This window comes from Pan troglodytes, chromosome 19 (assembly GCF_028858775.2).
Source record: "Pan troglodytes isolate AG18354 chromosome 19, NHGRI_mPanTro3-v2.0_pri, whole genome shotgun sequence".
Taxonomy (NCBI): Eukaryota; Metazoa; Chordata; class Mammalia; order Primates; family Hominidae; genus Pan; species Pan troglodytes.
The window spans coordinates 25,670,771-25,687,241 of NC_072417.2; the positions used below are offsets into that span (position 1 = coordinate 25,670,771).

At 43.7% G+C, this 16,471-nt stretch overlaps 1 protein-coding gene across 39 annotated transcripts in view; it reads right to left on the minus strand.

The window, feature by feature from the left end:
* The window catches only part of ATP6V0A1 (ATPase H+ transporting V0 subunit a1), a 63,983-nt gene extending 49,264 nt beyond the window's left edge, over nt 1-14,719 (minus strand). For 16 of the 39 annotated variants that reach the window (XR_010152857.1, XR_008540382.2, XR_010152849.1 and 13 more), the window contains exons 1-5: nt 14,588-14,701; nt 12,540-12,703; nt 7,053-7,131; nt 5,450-5,547; nt 3,340-3,468 (exon numbers count right to left, since the gene is read on the minus strand). Coding sequence is in view for 19 of the 39 variants with exons in the window: in XM_054670877.2 (XP_054526852.1) it covers nt 3,340-3,468; nt 5,450-5,547; nt 7,053-7,131; nt 12,540-12,656 (423 nt within the window). In the remaining 20 variants the exon portion in view is untranslated. Of the gene's footprint in view, nt 1-3,339; nt 3,469-5,449; nt 5,548-7,052; nt 7,132-12,539; nt 12,704-14,587 lie in introns of all 39 variants that reach the window. The other 23 variants (XR_010152858.1, XR_008540383.2, XR_010152860.1 and 20 more) reach the window with 4 other exon arrangements.
* Nucleotides 14,720-16,471: the final 1,752 nt, after the last annotated feature.

A 16,471-nucleotide genomic window follows, 5' to 3' on the forward strand; every position in this document is an offset into this window, starting at 1 on the left:
CTCTGACTACAAGACCAGGTTTACATCAGATCTGTGGGTAGCAGCTTGGATATGTTTAGAAAAGCACACATCTGTGAGCATATGAAAGCGTCATGTTCTGGGGTATTTCTTAAGACTGAATGATACATTCCTTGAACACAGGGACCATGTCTTACTCATCTTGTGTCTCACAATGAGTAGGTGCTCATTATATGCTCAGTGAATTAGTGAACAAAAATACAATAACGTCTGGGCAGTGAGCATGCTGGAATTCCAGGTTCATTAAAAACATATAGCTTAAGTGGCAATGCCTATTGCAAAAGACCTTAAACACTTAGAGTTAATCACACTGTCCCACACCCTCTAACGTGATGTCATTAGGGACTGGCGAAAGAAGTTACCACTAGTCTCAAAATTCTCGACTCCGTGAGCAAACTAAATAAATATTTGTACCTTCTGACTCTTGAAAGGACCAGGCAATTAAATTCATATGAGTTTTTCCCCTTTCCCTTGACCCAGCAGATCCTTTTAATTAAATGGCTTCTGAGTCAAATCCTTACATTAGTGAGGAATGTATCACATCCTCAGCAGACTTTCTCTAGCCCAGCAGTTTTCAAACTAGCACGCCTCCGGATCACCTAGTAAATACAGACTGCTAGGCCTAACTCCCACAGTGTCTGATTCAGTAAGTCTAGGGTGGAGACTGATAATTCATACTTCTGACAAGATTACAGGTGAGTCTGCTGCTGTTGTTTGAAAAACCCCTGCTCCAGTCTAGAGAATTCTGGATATTTGATCTCCCCTCAAAAGAGAAAAATTTCTGAGATGAGGCAGTTAAAAACAATTTTTTTTTTTTGAGATGGAGTCTCGCTCTTTCGCCCAGGCTAGAGTGCAGTGGTGCGATCTCAGCTCACTATAACCTCCGCCTCCCCGGTTCAAGCGATTCTCCTGCCTCAGCCTCATGAGTAGCTGGGATTATAGGCGCCCGCCACCATGCCTGGCTAATTTTTGTATTTTTAGTAGAGACGGGGTTTCACCATGTTGGTCAGGCTGGTCTTGAACTCCTGACCTCGTGATCCCCCTGCCTCGGCCTCCCAAAGTGCTGGGATTATAGGCGTTAGCCACCGCGCCCGGCCTAAAAACAATAAAAAATAAAAATAAAAACTATATATATAAATTTAAAGTACAACTGAGAACACAGCAGATGCTAACTAAAATGGGACTCTACCAGGCACAGTGGCTCACACCTGTAATCCCAGCACTTTGGGAGACAGAGGTGGATGGATCACTTGAGGCTAGGGGTTCGAGACCAGCCTGGCCAACATGGTGAAACGCTGTCTCTACTGAAAATACAAAAATTAGCTGGGGGTGGTGGTGAGCACCTGTAATCCCAGCTACTCAGGAGGCTGAGGCAGGAGAATTGCTTGAGCTTGGGAGGTGGAGGTTGCAGTAAGCTAAGATCACTCCACTGCACTCCAGCCTGGGCAACACAGTGAGACTTTGTCTCGAAAAAAAAAAAAAAAAAGGGCCTCTATATTTAAAAGCTTTGCCAAGTTTTCTTGTTGAGCAAAGGAATGAAAGAACTTTATGGGAAGGCACACTGAACAGTGACTGTAACAATCCCTAAAGTGTCTAATATTGTCAATCTGGTGGCAAAGACACCTGTCAAGAAGACAGTTACTGTACTTTAGGCCATCAGAAAAACCACATCCAAGTTGAAAGCTAAGACTCCTCCCCAGACTGAGTTAGGAGAAGGGAGCATTCTGGAAGCCTTGCTCCAGATCCTTTCCATGGAGTCACCTCAGCACATTGTCACCTGGACTAAGTCACCTACTTTTTTTTTTTGAGACAGTCTTGCTCTGTCCCCCAGGCTGGAGTAAAGTGGCTTAATCTCTGCTCACTGCAACCTCTGCCTCCTGGGCTCAAGCAATCCCCTCACTTCAGCCTCCCGAGTAGCTGGAACTACAGGTGTGCACCACGATGCCTGTCTAATTTTTGTATTTTTTGTAGAGACGGGGTTTCACCATGTTGCCCAGGCTGATCTTGAACTCCTGGGCTCAAGTGATCTGCCCACTTCACCCTCCCAAAGTACTGGGATTACAGGTGTGAGCCACCATGCCCAACCAAGTCACTTACATTTTTTTTTTTTTTTTTTTTTTTTGAGACAGAGTCTTGCTCTGTCGCCCAGGCTGGAGTGCAGTGGCGTGATCTCGGCTCACTATAAGCTCCGCCTCCCGGGTTCACGCCATTCTCCTGCCTCAGCCTCCTGATTAGCTGGGACTACAGGTGCCCGCCACCATGCCCGGATAATTTTTTGTATTTTTTTAGCAGAGACGGGGTTTCACCGTGTTAGCCAGGATGGTCTTGATCTCCTGACCTCGTGATTCGCCCGCCTCGGACTCCCAAAGTGCTGGGATTACAGGCATGAGCCACCGCGCCCAGCCTACATTTTTTTTTTTTGAGATAGAGTCTCACTCTGTCGCCCAGGCTGGAGTGCAGTGGAGCAATCTCAGCTCACTGCAACGTCCACCTCCCAGGTTCAAATGATTTTCCTGCCTCAGCCTCTCGAGTAGCTGGGATTACAGGCAACCACCACCTCACCCGGCTAGTTTTTGTATTTTTAGTAGAGACCGGGTTTCACCATGTTGGCCAGGCTGATCTCGAACTCCTGACCTCAGGTGATCCACCTGCCTCGGCCTCCCAAAGTGCAGGGACTACACGCATGAGCCACCATGCCTGGCCTCACCTACATATTTAACCCAAGAACTTTACTAACATTTTTCCCTCTGAGGTAATGCATCTAAGTTTATGTGATAATCCAGAAGTTTCAAACAAGCATCCTACCAATATTTTCCATACAATAAATACAATGAAAAACTCTTGAAAAATTAGTGTGATGTGTGCTATCTGAAGTACTGAAAAATGTGCTCGAAGGTTTATAAGCAAACATAGACAATGAAATAAAAATTTGATGACAAAAGGTTTGGTGATTAAACCTTTGTTATAATTTTGTCTATAACCAAATGTTTGCTTCCTCAGCTTTGACCTTAAGCATATACTTACCTTATAAGTATAAATATAATGTAAAAATTTATACTATGTTTATACAACTACTTCAGGGTTCTTTTCCTCATATTGAGATGAAAAATTGAAGAAAATGTGAAAAAATGCAAAACCATGGCTGGTTGTGTACTGCATGAAAAACGGAACATAATCTCACATTTCTTTAACTAAAACAGGGTGCAAAAATGGCATTGCTTCCAAACTAGCAAATTAAAATAATTACTGGAATAAAAATATGGCCCACTTGTGTGAGTGTAATATCAGCTGCTCAAATACTAAAAGAAACAATAGTCTGACCTCATCAAAAAATTGCTGAGTTTTGCGAAGTATAAATTTTAATTCGGTCAGTTCCAGGAAGTTTCTCTTCAGAGCTTCCTGGTTTGTGTTGATTTCCTTCAGTTCATTTTCAATCTTCTCAAAATTGGCCTAGACGAAATAAGAAAATATATTAAGCTAAGCTCAATATGTTTGCTCTGAAAGACATTAAATGAATTCATCCCACAGAACTGTTGCCAAGCCGATAGTTCAAAGAGATCTTGGACTTGCCTAGCAAATACTGTGATTTTACTAGAGCAATTTTCTTTATGGAAATTTTTTTGCTTAAAATAATCTCTCCTGGGCCGAGGCGGGTGGATCACTTGAGGTCAGGAGTTCGAGACCAGCCTGACCAAAATGGTGAAACCACGTCTCTACTAAAAATACAAAATTAGCTGGGTGTGCTGGCGCATGACTGTAGTCCCAGCTACTTGGGAGGCTGAAGCAGGAGAATCACTTGAACCCGGGAGGTGGAGGTTGCAGTAAGCCAAGATCACACCACTGTACTTCAGCCTGGGCAACAAGAGCAAAACTCCATCTCATAAATAAATAAATAGTCTTTCCTGGCCGGGCATGGTGACTCACTCCTGTAATCCCAGCACTTAGGGAGTCTGAGGTGGGTGGCTCATCTGAGGTCAGGAGTTCAAGACCAGCCTGGCCAAACATGGCGAAACCCCGTCTCTACTAAAAATACAAAAAAAAATTAGCTGGGTGCAGTGGTGCATGCCTGTAATCCCAGCTACTTGGGAGGCTGAGGCAGGAGAATGGCTTGAACCCGGGAGGCGGAGGTTGCAGTGAGCCAAGATCACACCACTGCACTCCAGGCTGGGTGAGAGAGCAAGACTCTGTCTGAAAAAAAAAAAAAAAAAAAGTCTTTCCTTTCTAAGTCATTGTAGAAGTCAAAAAAATAGTCTTTCTTTGTTTACACATTCTATTGTACACTTGGTAACTTTCTCAGGCGATTTCAGATGGATAAAATAATTACTGAGAAGTCTACTGGCTGCCCATTTAGTCTGCAAGATTGCAAGATTAACCAACTAGTAGATAGGCCAGGTGTGGTAGCTCACACCTGTAATCCCAGTACTTTGGGAGGCTGAGGCAGGCAGATTGCTTGAGGTTAGGAGTTCGAGATCAAGCTGGCCAACATGGGAAAATCCCATCTCTACAAAAAATACAAAAAAATTAGCCAGGCATGTTGGCACACAGCTATCGTCTCAGCTACTCTGGAGGCTGAGGTACTAGAACTGCTTGAGCCTGGGAGGCAGGGGTTGCAGTGAGCCAAGATGGGGTCACTGTACTCCAGCCTAGGTGATAGCTATGTCTCAAAAATAAAATAAAATAAAATAAAATAAAATAGTAGATAACTTACTCCAATAAGGTTTCGATAAACCAATAAACATTTACTTAGTGGCATATAATACTGTTTGAGTGCTGTTTGTCACCATAAAAGAGGGGATTCATATGGTCTGGCCATAAAAAAAGAATAAAATCATGTCATTTGCAGCAACATGGATAGAACTGGAGGTCATTATGTTAAGCGAAATAAGCAGGGCACAGACAAATAATACAAGTTTTCACTCATATGTGGGAGCTAAAAAAGTTGATCTCATAGAGGTAGGGAGTGGAATGATAGATACCAGAGGCTATGAAGGGTGTGTGGGTTTGTGGGGGGATGAAGAGAGGTTGGTTAATGTGGACAAACATACAGTTAGATAGAAGGCATAAGTTCTAATGCGCAATAGCAGAGTAGGGTGCCTATAGTTAACAGCAATGTACTGTATATATTTCAAAATAGCTAGAAGAGAAGAATTGAAATGTTCCCAACACATAGAAATGGTAAATACTCAAGGTGATGGATACTCCAAATACCCTGACTTGATCATTACACATTCTATGTATATACCAAAATATCACATGTACACCATAAATGTGTACAAATATCATCTATCAAAATCCCACCTACAAGAAACTTACAATCAGTAGATAATGCTGACAAAGTTAGCAAGAATTACTTTACTCTCTATCTGCTCAGGAAAGTAATTTCTGCGTTCAAGTAGAAAGAAACTTTTCTGGTTTTCCCAGAAGTGTTTACCTCTAAGTCAATCATGTCCCGGGGGAAGGGAACCTCTGGGTTTTCACCGGTGTCCATAATCGGAATGTTAGCTTTTCTTATCTCTTTCTCAACAAATCCTAAAATGACAGAATCAAAACATTCATGTCTAACTGCACATGCTCGTAATTGCCATTATTTAAGGAAAAGAATTAACATCTAAGACCTGGCTACAAAAAGTTTTATTCAAAAAAGATACTTTATATATATATATATATAGAAGATATAATATCTTTTAACATGAAAGAAGCATCTTTTTTCTCCCCATCCCTCTTTCTCCTTCCTCACATTCTCTAAAGCTACTCCAAAGGGTGGTCATCCCACAACTGCCTTCTTTCCTTCTTCAGGTCTTAACACTGGCCTTCAAGGCCACACCTCTCCTCCATACCCGAATGCCACTCCAAAGTATGACAGTTCTGCTTATAGATATTATTGGCAAAGCAGAGTTATGAAGAAGAGTATAATGCAATAGAATATTTGACACTTAACACACTAGTGAGACAACTCTAGATCTAAAGGGGTTCATTAAATTTGAAAACAATCAGGTCAGTTTTAAGCATAAAAAAAAAAATGAAAAAGCAGAACAGGTAATAAGGACACAAAATACCAGAAGAGAAGAGTGTTTCAGGTAACAACTACAACTGTTTTTTAGAGTGGGGACCAAATTCACTTATCAGCTAACCATAAGCTGGCTTAGTAGAGTGGCAAGATCATGGATTTTTGAGCCAGAGAGAGCAACCTGGCTTCAAATACTGATTCCATCATAACTGTTTATGATCTAGGGCAAGTCATTAAGCCTCTCTGATCTTTAGTTTCCTCAATTATTAAATAAGATAACACCCATCTTGAAGGAATGTTGTGGAGAATGAATAAAGTAATGTATATGAGCAACCTAGCCCTCAAGAGAACTTAGATAAATGTTAGTTTCCTCCCTTTTTTTTTTTTTGAGACGGAGTCTCGCTCTGTCGCCCAGGCTGGAGTGCAGTGGTGTGATCTCAGCTCACTGCAAGCTCTGTCTCCCGGGTCCATGCCATTCTCCAGCCTCAGCCTCCCCAGTAGCTGGGATTACAGGCGCCTGCCACCACGCCCAGCTAATTTTTTGTATTTTTAGTAGAGACGGGGTTTCACCATGTTAGCCAGGATGGTCTCGATCTCCTGACCTTGTGATCCACCCGCCTCAGCCTCCCAAAGTGCTGGGATTACAGGTGTGAGCCACCGGGCCCAGCCAGTTTCTTCCCTCTTAAATAGCTCAAATTAAAAGGTGGCTCTGCTGACAAAAACTGATGGTGTGCTGGGTCCTATTTCTCAAAATTCTATAATGTAGTTTTGTTATTAAAATCTCACAAAAAAACAACCAGTTTTCAGTTTGCAGCATGTTATTTCAAACGAGGTTTCCATTAAGCACTACTTAGCCCAAAGACCACAAAATCTACTCGTATACGAGAAATACACCTTGGCATCTTAACTGCAAGATTTTTCCCTTTTCTCTTATAACATTTTCTTCCTCTATTAAGAGGACTAATGTCACTAATCTAAGACAAATGATTCATTAAAGGAACATTACACAAGACCAAAGTGCACATACGAAGCTTTCGATCCATTTCTTCACATCTTCTAACTTCATTCACAAATTTCCGTTGGAAAACATTCACATCTGGATTTAACTGAAAAATAAAAACACAATACCAAACATTGAAATATTGTATCTATTTCTTCTGTTTCTCAAGCAACACATTCTGCAAAGCGAAAAACTAATTTTGTGTCAATGCATGATGCAACACTAATCAAAACTGTCTACTGATCCAAAAAAACTGCTTTATGGCCAGTCACACCAGCTAAGGATAAAAACTTCCTCCTTCGTTGCTGCAACATTACTGGAATGGAGGCAAATTAGGTAAAACACAATGGTACAAAAATGTTCTTCCTAGGCAAGAGTCTCAGTGAGCTTCCTTCCCACCACCTAAAATTTGGGCAATGAATATCACAGAAGCTCTCTCTGGTTTTCCTTCTTTCTTTCCAAGCACAAGAGGAACTTCTCTTGTTTTTCTGTCCCAAGGCCTTTACCTTCTCAGTGACAGGCTTTAGTTTATTCATTCATACACCACAAGTAATTGCTTTTTTTTTTTTTTGAGACAGAGTTTTGCTCTGTCACCAGGCTGGAGTGCAGTGGCGTGATCTTGGCTCACTGCAACCTCTGCCTCCCAGGTTCAAGCAATTCTCCCGCCTCAGCCTCTTGAGTAGCTGGGATTACAGGTGCGCACCACCATGCCCAGCTAATTTTCTTGCATTTTTAGTAGAGACAGGGTTTCACCATGTTGGCCAGGATGGTCTCGAACTCCTGACCTCAGGTGATCCACCCACCTCGGCCTCCCAAAGTGCTGGGATTGCAGGCATGAGGCACCACGTCTGGCACCATAAGTAATTTTCAAAGCAATATGACAGATGTTCTGGAATATACAAATAAAAACAAAACAAGTAACAACTCACTAAAAAGCTAGCAATCTGGCCGGTCACGGTGGCTCACGCTTGTAATCCCAGCATTTTGGGAGGCCAAGGTGGGCGGATCACATGAGGTCAGGAGTTCAAGACCAGCCTGGCCAACACGGCGAAACTCCATCTCTACTAAAAATACAAAATTAGCCGGGCATGGTAGCGTACATCTGTAATCCCAGCTACTCGGGAGGCCAAGGCAGAAGAATCGCTTGAACCCGGGAAGCTGAGGTTGCAGTGAGCCAAAATCATGCCACTGCACTCCAGCCTCGGTGACAAGAGTGAGACTTTTGTCTCAAAAAAATAAATAGGCCGGATGCGGTGGCTCACGCCTATAATCCTAGCACTTTGGGAGGCTGAGGCAGGAGGATTATCTGAGCTCAGGAGTTCGAGACCAGCCTGGACAACATGGCGAAACCCTGTCTCAACTAAAAATACAAAAAATTAGCCGGGCATGATGGTACATGCCTGTAATCCCAGCTACTCAGGAGGCTGAGGCACAAGAATCAATTGAACCTGGGAGGGAGAGGTTGCAGTGAGCCAAGATCGTGCCATTGCACCCCAGCCTGGGCAACAGAGCGAGACTCTGTCTCAAAAAATAATAATAATAAATTAATTAAATTAAATTAAAAGCTTGCAATCTAATAGAGAAGAAGATGAACCCAACCAATAAAATAGTATGTGATAAATTCCATAAAAGTAACACAAATAAAGAACTATATTTACTCAACATTTATGAAGCACCAAATAGGTGTCAGATACTGAACTAGGCACTGGGGAAAATACAAAGAATAAGCTATGTCCTAGCTTTGAAAAGCTGAACAACACAATTTATTAGCTTAATCATGTATGTGTGTATATATATTATATGCATACACACATAGAAACATACAAGCACATTGGCCGGGCACAGTGGCTCACGCTTATAATCCCAGCACTTTGGGAGACCAAGGCAGGCAGTTCATGAGGTCAGGAGTTCGAGACCAGCCCGGCCAACACAGTGAAACCCCGTCTCTACTGAAAATACAAAAAAATTAGCCGGGCGTGGCAGCGGGCACCTGTAATCCCAGCTACTTGGAAGGCTGAGGCAGAAGAATTGCTTGAACCCGGGAGGCGGAGGTTGCAATGAGCCGAGATCGTGCCACTGCACTCCAGCCTGGGTGACAGAACTAGACTCAGTCTCAAAAAAAAGAAAAAAAAAATACAAACACACACATACATATCCATGTATTCAACACTTCTCTCTTCGAGAACTCAATATATTAATATTAGAGGAATCTAAGGCAAAAATTTTTATTAGCAATTAAGATTAATAATAAGCTATGTCCCAGTCTTCAGCTCTACAGAAGAGACGGACACAAACCAATTATTACAATTTGTTGTGATAAATGCTATTAAAAAGGAAGTAAAAGATGTGGAAAACTGTTGGCAGTTTCTTACAAAGTTAAACATACACCTACGCAACCCATGACTGAACATTCCACTACTCAGTTACTGTTGACCTTTGAACAATGTGGGTTTGAACTCTGCTGGTCCACTAACACACAGATTTTCCTCCACCTCGGCCAGCCTGAGACAGTAAGACCAACCCCTCCCCTTCCTCCTCCTCAGCCTCCTCAACATAAAGACAATAAGGATGAAGACCTTCATGATGATCCACTTTCAGTAAATACAGTTTATCTTCCTTATGATTTTCTTAACAGTATTTTCTTTCCTCTAGCTTACTTTATTGTAAGAATACAGTGTACAATACATATAACATGCAAAATATGTATTAATCGACTGTTTATGAAATTGGTAGGGCTTCTGGTCAAAAGCAGGCTATCAATAGTTAAGTTTTGGAGGAGTCAAAATTGTATGCAGATTTTTGACTGCATGGGGAGATTGGCACCCCTAACCCCTGCATTTTCAAGGATCAACTGTATTTGCTTAAGAAAAATCAAAACTTGTAAACTAAAAAAAAGACTTTTATGATAATGTTTACTTCAGCTTTAATCATAATAGCCCCAAAAGAGTAATGACAAAAGAAAGGACGAAAACACTGTGGTGTAATCATACAATGAACTACTTACCGTTCGGCAATTTTTAAAAATGAACTACAGATACATGCAAGAAACAGAGGCAGAGTGAAAGAAGTCAGACATAAGAGTTTGCAATGTATGAGTCATTTACATATAATTCAAGAACAGGGAAAACTAATCCTATGATGACAGCAATCAAAACAGAGGTTACCTATGAAGGGTAGCAACTGACTAGCAGTAGACACAGATACTTTTCTGGACTGATGAAAATGTTCAGTCTGGGCCTGGTGGCTCACGTCTGTAATCCTAGCACTTTGGGAGGCTGGGGGGGGGGGGGGTGGATCACCTGAGGTCAGGAGTTCGAGACCAGCCTGGGCAACATGGTGAAACTCCATCTCTACTAAAATAGAAAAAAAAAATTAGCCGGGCTCGGCGGTGTGCGCCTGTAGTCCCAGCTACTCAGGAGGCTGAGGCAGGATTGCTTGAACCCAGGAGGCGGAGGTTGCAGTGAGCCAAGATCGCACCACTACACTCCAGCCTGGGCGACAGAGCAAGATTCTGTCTCCAAAAAAAAAAAAAAAAGTTCCATATCCTGATTGGGGTGCTGGTTACAGAGGTGCATAAAGTTATCAATTCAGCAAATTGTGCTCTTAAGATGTGTACATTTCAGCCAGGCACAGTGGCTCACACCGGTAATCCTAGCACTTTGGGAGGCTGAGGCAGGAGGACCGCTTGAGTCCAGGAGTTCAAGACCAACCTGGGTAACATGGCGAGACCCCCATCTCTATTTTTTTTCTTGATGTTATAAATTTTATTATTAAAAAAAAATTAACAGAACTAGAAGAAACTGAAATATCTGTTGGCCAGGTATGGTGGCTCATGCCTGTAATCCCAGCACTTTGGGAGGCCGAGGCGGGTGGATCACCAGAGGTCAGAAGTTCGAGACCAGCCTGGCCAATGTGGTGAAACCCCGTCTCTACAAAAAATACAAAAATTAGCTGGGCATGGTGGTGCATGCCTTTAGTCCCAGCTACTCAGGAGGCTGAGGCAGGAGAATTGCTTGAACCTGGGAGGCGGAGGCTGCAATGAGCTGAGATCGCACCACTGCACTCCAGCCTGGGCGACAGAGTGGACTCTGTCTCAAAAAGAAAAGCAACAACAACAACAACAAAAACCACACATAGGAGAAATAAAAGCAAAACAAATCACTGTATGGGTTACCTCTGGGGTGGAAGAAAGGACTGGCATGGAGCAAAGAGAAACAGAGGTTTCAATTATACACGGAATGTTTCCCTCTTAAGCAGATAGTAGAAACATAGGTGGTCATTATAATATTCCCCCCACCTCTTTTTTTTTTTTTTGGTTTTGAGACAGTGTCATGCTCTGTCACCCAGGCTGGAGTGCAGTGGCATAATCACAGCTCACTACAGCCTCGACCTCCCGGGCTTCAGCGATCCTCCCACCTTAGCTTCCCAAGCAGCTGGGACCACAGGCACGTGCCACCACATCCGGCATTTTTTTTTTTTTTTTTTGGCAGAGACGGGATCTCCCTATGTTGCCCAGACTGGTCTCCAACTCCTGGGCTCAAGCGATCCTCCTGCCTTGGCCTCTCAAAGTACTGGCATTTCAGGTGTGAGCCATTGCACCTGGCCCCTATCTCTTTTTTTTGTATGACTGAAGTACAGCGTAAGTAAAAGAAAAGAAGGCTGAATAGAGCCAATAGATGTTAAGCAGAGGGACAACATAGGACCAGATGAAGAACTGCAAATTAAGGATGACAAGTTTTTTGTTGTTGTTGTTGTTTGAGACGGAGTCTTGCTCTGTCGCCCAGGCTGCGTGCAATCACACAATCTCGGCTCACTGCAACCTCCGCCTCCCAGGTTCAGGTGACTCTCCTGCCTCAGCCTCCCGAGTAGCTGGGATTACAGGCCTGCGCCACCATGCTAATTTTTTTTTGTATTTTTAGTAGAGTCGGGGTTTCACCATGTTGGTCAGACTGATCTCAAACTCCTGACCTCCCGATCCGCCCGCCTCAGCCTCCCAGTGTTAGGATTATAGGCATGAGCCACTGTACCCAGGCTAGATTGTCCATATTCTTTAGATAGCTTCTCCAAGTGCCCAGTATAATATTCCAAAATAATGAATATTCAGTATATGCTTATTTATATACTATATATCTATAGCTGGATACCTCAAATTTTATTTTTTTTTAAATGTCCTACTATATGGAAAAACTGCAATATATATTTTTAAATACCTTGCTATTTAGCAAGTGAAAGCCTTGATCAGGTTAGTTTGGTAACCTCTCCCTGCATCCCAAACAATTACCTGGAGAATGCTTAGGACTGTTCTGAAAGTGGGAGCTAGCAAAAGCATGTAAAGATTGGCACAAAACATTCTCACCTTTAGAAAGACAACTCAAAATGTGCATTCTGCCAATAGGAAGTCAGTGCTATAATGTTATTTTTGCAAATAAAAAACAAAACATTCATCACAAGGCATCTGACCACGATAGCAATAGAGTTCAGCAGTAATCAAGTCGCAGCCCCACAACTACTTACGTCACGAAACTGAACCTTTCCAAGTTCTCCTAATTCACTGACACAACAATAAGCAGCTTCTGACTGTAGAAAAAGCTGGGCCAGTGTCATTTCTTCACTCCGGAAAAGCTCCCCCATGGTGGCAGAAGGTACCAGTCTAGTGAGTACCTGGATTTCTCTCCAACCTGAAGCAAAGAGAAAATGACATAACTTTGGAAATTACCACGAGGGCTAAGAGCAAATGACACCCCACTACGGCTCTTGCATTTACATTTCTAACACCCCATGAGGACAGGTCAACAACTGTTTTTGACACCCTGTCTAGAAAGATGGAAAGGAGAAATTGCAAAGGCAGTTCCTGAATTCTGTCCCACAGAGTGTCAGATGAAAAGTCACTTCCATTCCAGTCAACATCAGGATCAAATGACACTTATTTTGGGCAACTCAACAGATAAGAATGTATCCAGATTAAAGACAGGAACTGGGAACCTCAAACAACTCTTTAAATACCCAGGACACAATATTGAGGCAGTGACTTTCACACTGCTCAATCTGTTTTTGCTAGTGCAGGAAACAAACAGAAGAGGCCTTCAATACCCTCTCATAAAGATGTCTGCCTTGTAACTATCCTTCTCCCTTCTACTGACAATGCGCATTTCTAAAAGCCCAAAGTTCTGGCACTATCCTAAAGCTATGGCTACACTAAAGGGTTTAATCTTCCAGATTCCTCAGAAAACAATATTTCCCCACTTAGGAATTCAAACAAATAACCATCATCTGGAAAAAGCAACCAGTTTGCATATTAAGCTCAATTTCAAATCAAGCATGACAGGAACACACTGATAATGACAAAGCAGTTTTATCAAGCCACAGAGAATAAGCCTTCCACCTCTGCAGCTTTCTGTTTCTCATCCCTACCTTCAAGATTAATTACATTCTTCCATCTGTCAAATCTCATGAGCCAATAAAGGTTTCGTTTTAGTGCTGTCTTACTGTTGCCGGGTATGAGACAACTGGCGCTATCAGTGGTCCTGAAACTGCAATTATTTATTCTCGATCAGCTAATGTAAGGCACAGCCTGTCCAGTATCCAAACTCAGAAAAATGCACAGTATTTTTAGTGTCATAAGGGCATCTATACTGAGTACTGATAGATGAGTCTGACATCAAAGGAAGATTTACTCTTCTGGAAGGCTGGGAGACATTTTGAGAAATCTGAACGAACAAACCTTTGTGCATGTGATGTTCAAGACAGTAACACACGCTCAGACATAAGCAAGGACTTCTCAAGAGAATATGCAGGCTGACTTTAAGATTCTGTACATCTGAATCATCCAAATCAGCTGTTACCGGCACCACCCTTAAACAAAGAGAGATTCTACAACCTCTAAACACATAAAATTAGGCCTGGTCAGCATAGTTCAGGAGCTGTGGATAATGATAAGCCTCCAACGAGTCGCCTTCCTCCTCCTGCTCTTTAATGATTATAGGTCTCCCAAGAATATCTCTATAGCAATGGAGGCTAACAGAAAACTAATTAGGCCAAAGTAGTTCTGGACGATCACAAAACAAAATATGAAGAAACAGCAATTCTGCAAAAGATGAGTCCAACTACAGCGCCCCCGCGCCCTGCCTCGAAGAATCTCACTCCTGTCATCCGGTCCTCGCCTCCTCCCACGGTATTCACCTGCTTCATTTCCTGTCTACCCAATGAGCAGGAATTCTCTGGACTCAGGCTCATCTACCTTGAGATGGGAAAAAAGGAGAGGAAAACCCCCAAACTGAGAAACCCTTTAAGAAGCCCCCTAAATTCTTCTGCCTATCCAATAACCTCCGGTTCCTCCGCCTACCCCTTAAAGCAGGGAATAGATGCGGGGTTTCCAAAGGGCAGTAAGCCTCCGGTTCCTCAGGGCAGAGGAGGGGTGCTCAAGGAGGGGGCGAACCCCCATTTTATCTCGAAGACGTCAGATCCCCGCTAATTCCTCTGATAATCAAGGGGGCTCTTAGAAGGATTTCCTACGTCCATCGAGGGCCGCTCCCTGTTGCGCTAAACCTACAACCCCCGCTCACCTCCAAACTCCGCCACAGCAACCGCCACAGAAACCGCCGCAGCCAAACCCGCAGCCTCCGCGGCTCCAGGAGCAGCGCTTCGACGTGCTTGCGTCCGCAAAGCCCCGCCCCTGCGCCGCCGCCGGCCCCCGCCCCCGCAATTACCTCATTGCAGTTGGCCAATGGGGCGCGGCCTCGCCCGGGCTGCAGCAGTGCGGAGTCACGGGGGTCGCAGGCGAGACCCAGCGTGCTGACGCCATGTTGGCCCCTGTGCTGTGTCTCCAGGCTGGGGAGGAGGGTTAGCGGGTGGGGCTGGAGGTGCAGGTGCTCGAGGCCTTAAGTTCCTGAGCCTCCCTGAATCCTTTTTCTTACCCCTTATACTGGGGTAGGTTGTCTTTTCTCTTTCTTTCTTTCTTTCTTTTTTTTTTTTTTGAAGTCTCATTCTGTTGCCCAAGCTGGAGTGCAGTGGCGTGATCTCGGCCCACTGCAACCTGCACCTCCCGGGTTCAAGCGATTCTCCTGCCTCAGCCTCCCAAGTAGCTGGGACTACAGGCACGCACCACCATGCCTGGCTAATTTTTGTATTTTTTTTTTTTTTTTTTTTTAGTAGAGACGGGGTTTCACTATGTTGGCCAGGCTGAGTCTGGAATTCTGACCTCGTGATCCACCCGCCTCGGCCTCCCAAAGTGTTGGGATTACAAGCGTGAGCCACCACGCCCGGCCTTTTTTTTTTTTTTTTTTTTTTTTTTTTAGATGGTCTGTTTCCCAGGCGGGAATGCAGTGGCGTGTTCTCGGCTCACTGCAGCCTCCGCCTCCCGGGTTCAGGCGATTCTCCTGCCTCAGCCTCCCTAGTAGCTGAGATTACAGGCACGCACCACGCCACCCGGCTATTTTTGTATTTTTTGTAGAGATGGGGTTTCGCCATGTTGCCCAGACTGGTCCTGGCCTCCACCCGCCTCGGCCTCCCAAAGTGCTGGGATTACAGGTGTGAGCCACCGCGCCCGGCCCTCTCTTTATTTTCATATCCAAAGAATTCACAGACACACCCAAATAATTAATACGCAGACACATATACCACCCTTTCTCTTTTCCCTTATTTTACAGATGAGAACATTTGAGCCCCAGACTGGGGAGCGGCTAGCTTTAGATCCTGTAGTAGAGTCTTTAACGGGGTCTCATTCGCATAAGTATGGAAAACCTCTCTTTAAATGGTACATGGTTCATGCCTTCCAGCAACTTCCCTGGGTCTATTTTTCTCTGTTTAACAGGAAAAACCTCATCAGACCATATGTTGTGAAAGTACATTTCAGTCTTGTTTGGTAGATACATGTGGGCTCAATTGACCACTTAGGAGTTTTCAATTCCTCAAATTTATTTTTAAAACATTTTTTATGGCTTGTACTCAACTTGTAAATTAAATATTGAAAAACATTTTTTAAACGCAAAAGTGATGTCTATTATTTTTTAAATGCCATTATCAAATATTGATATTGATTCCCTTTTCTTGCCCTTTTATTTTTTTTTATTTTTATTTTTTTTTGAGACGGAGTCTCGCTCTGTCGCCCAGGCTGGAGTGCAGTGGCGCGATCTCGGCTCACTGCAAGCTCCGCCTCCCGGGTTCACACCATTCTCCTGCCTCAGCCTCCCGAGTAGCTGGGACTACAGGCGCCCGCTACCACGCCCGGCTAATTTTTTGTATTTTTAGTAGAGACGGGGTTTCACCGTGTTAGCCAGGATGGTCTCGATCTCCTGACCTCGTGATCCGCCCGCCTCGGCCTCCCAAAGTGCTGGGATTACAGGCGTGAGCCACCGCGCCCGGCCTTTTCTTGCCCTTTTAAAGAAGAGTAGGGATCTCAGGTCGTTTGTGATAACCAGAATCGTATCAGGAAAAACTCAGAAAACCGG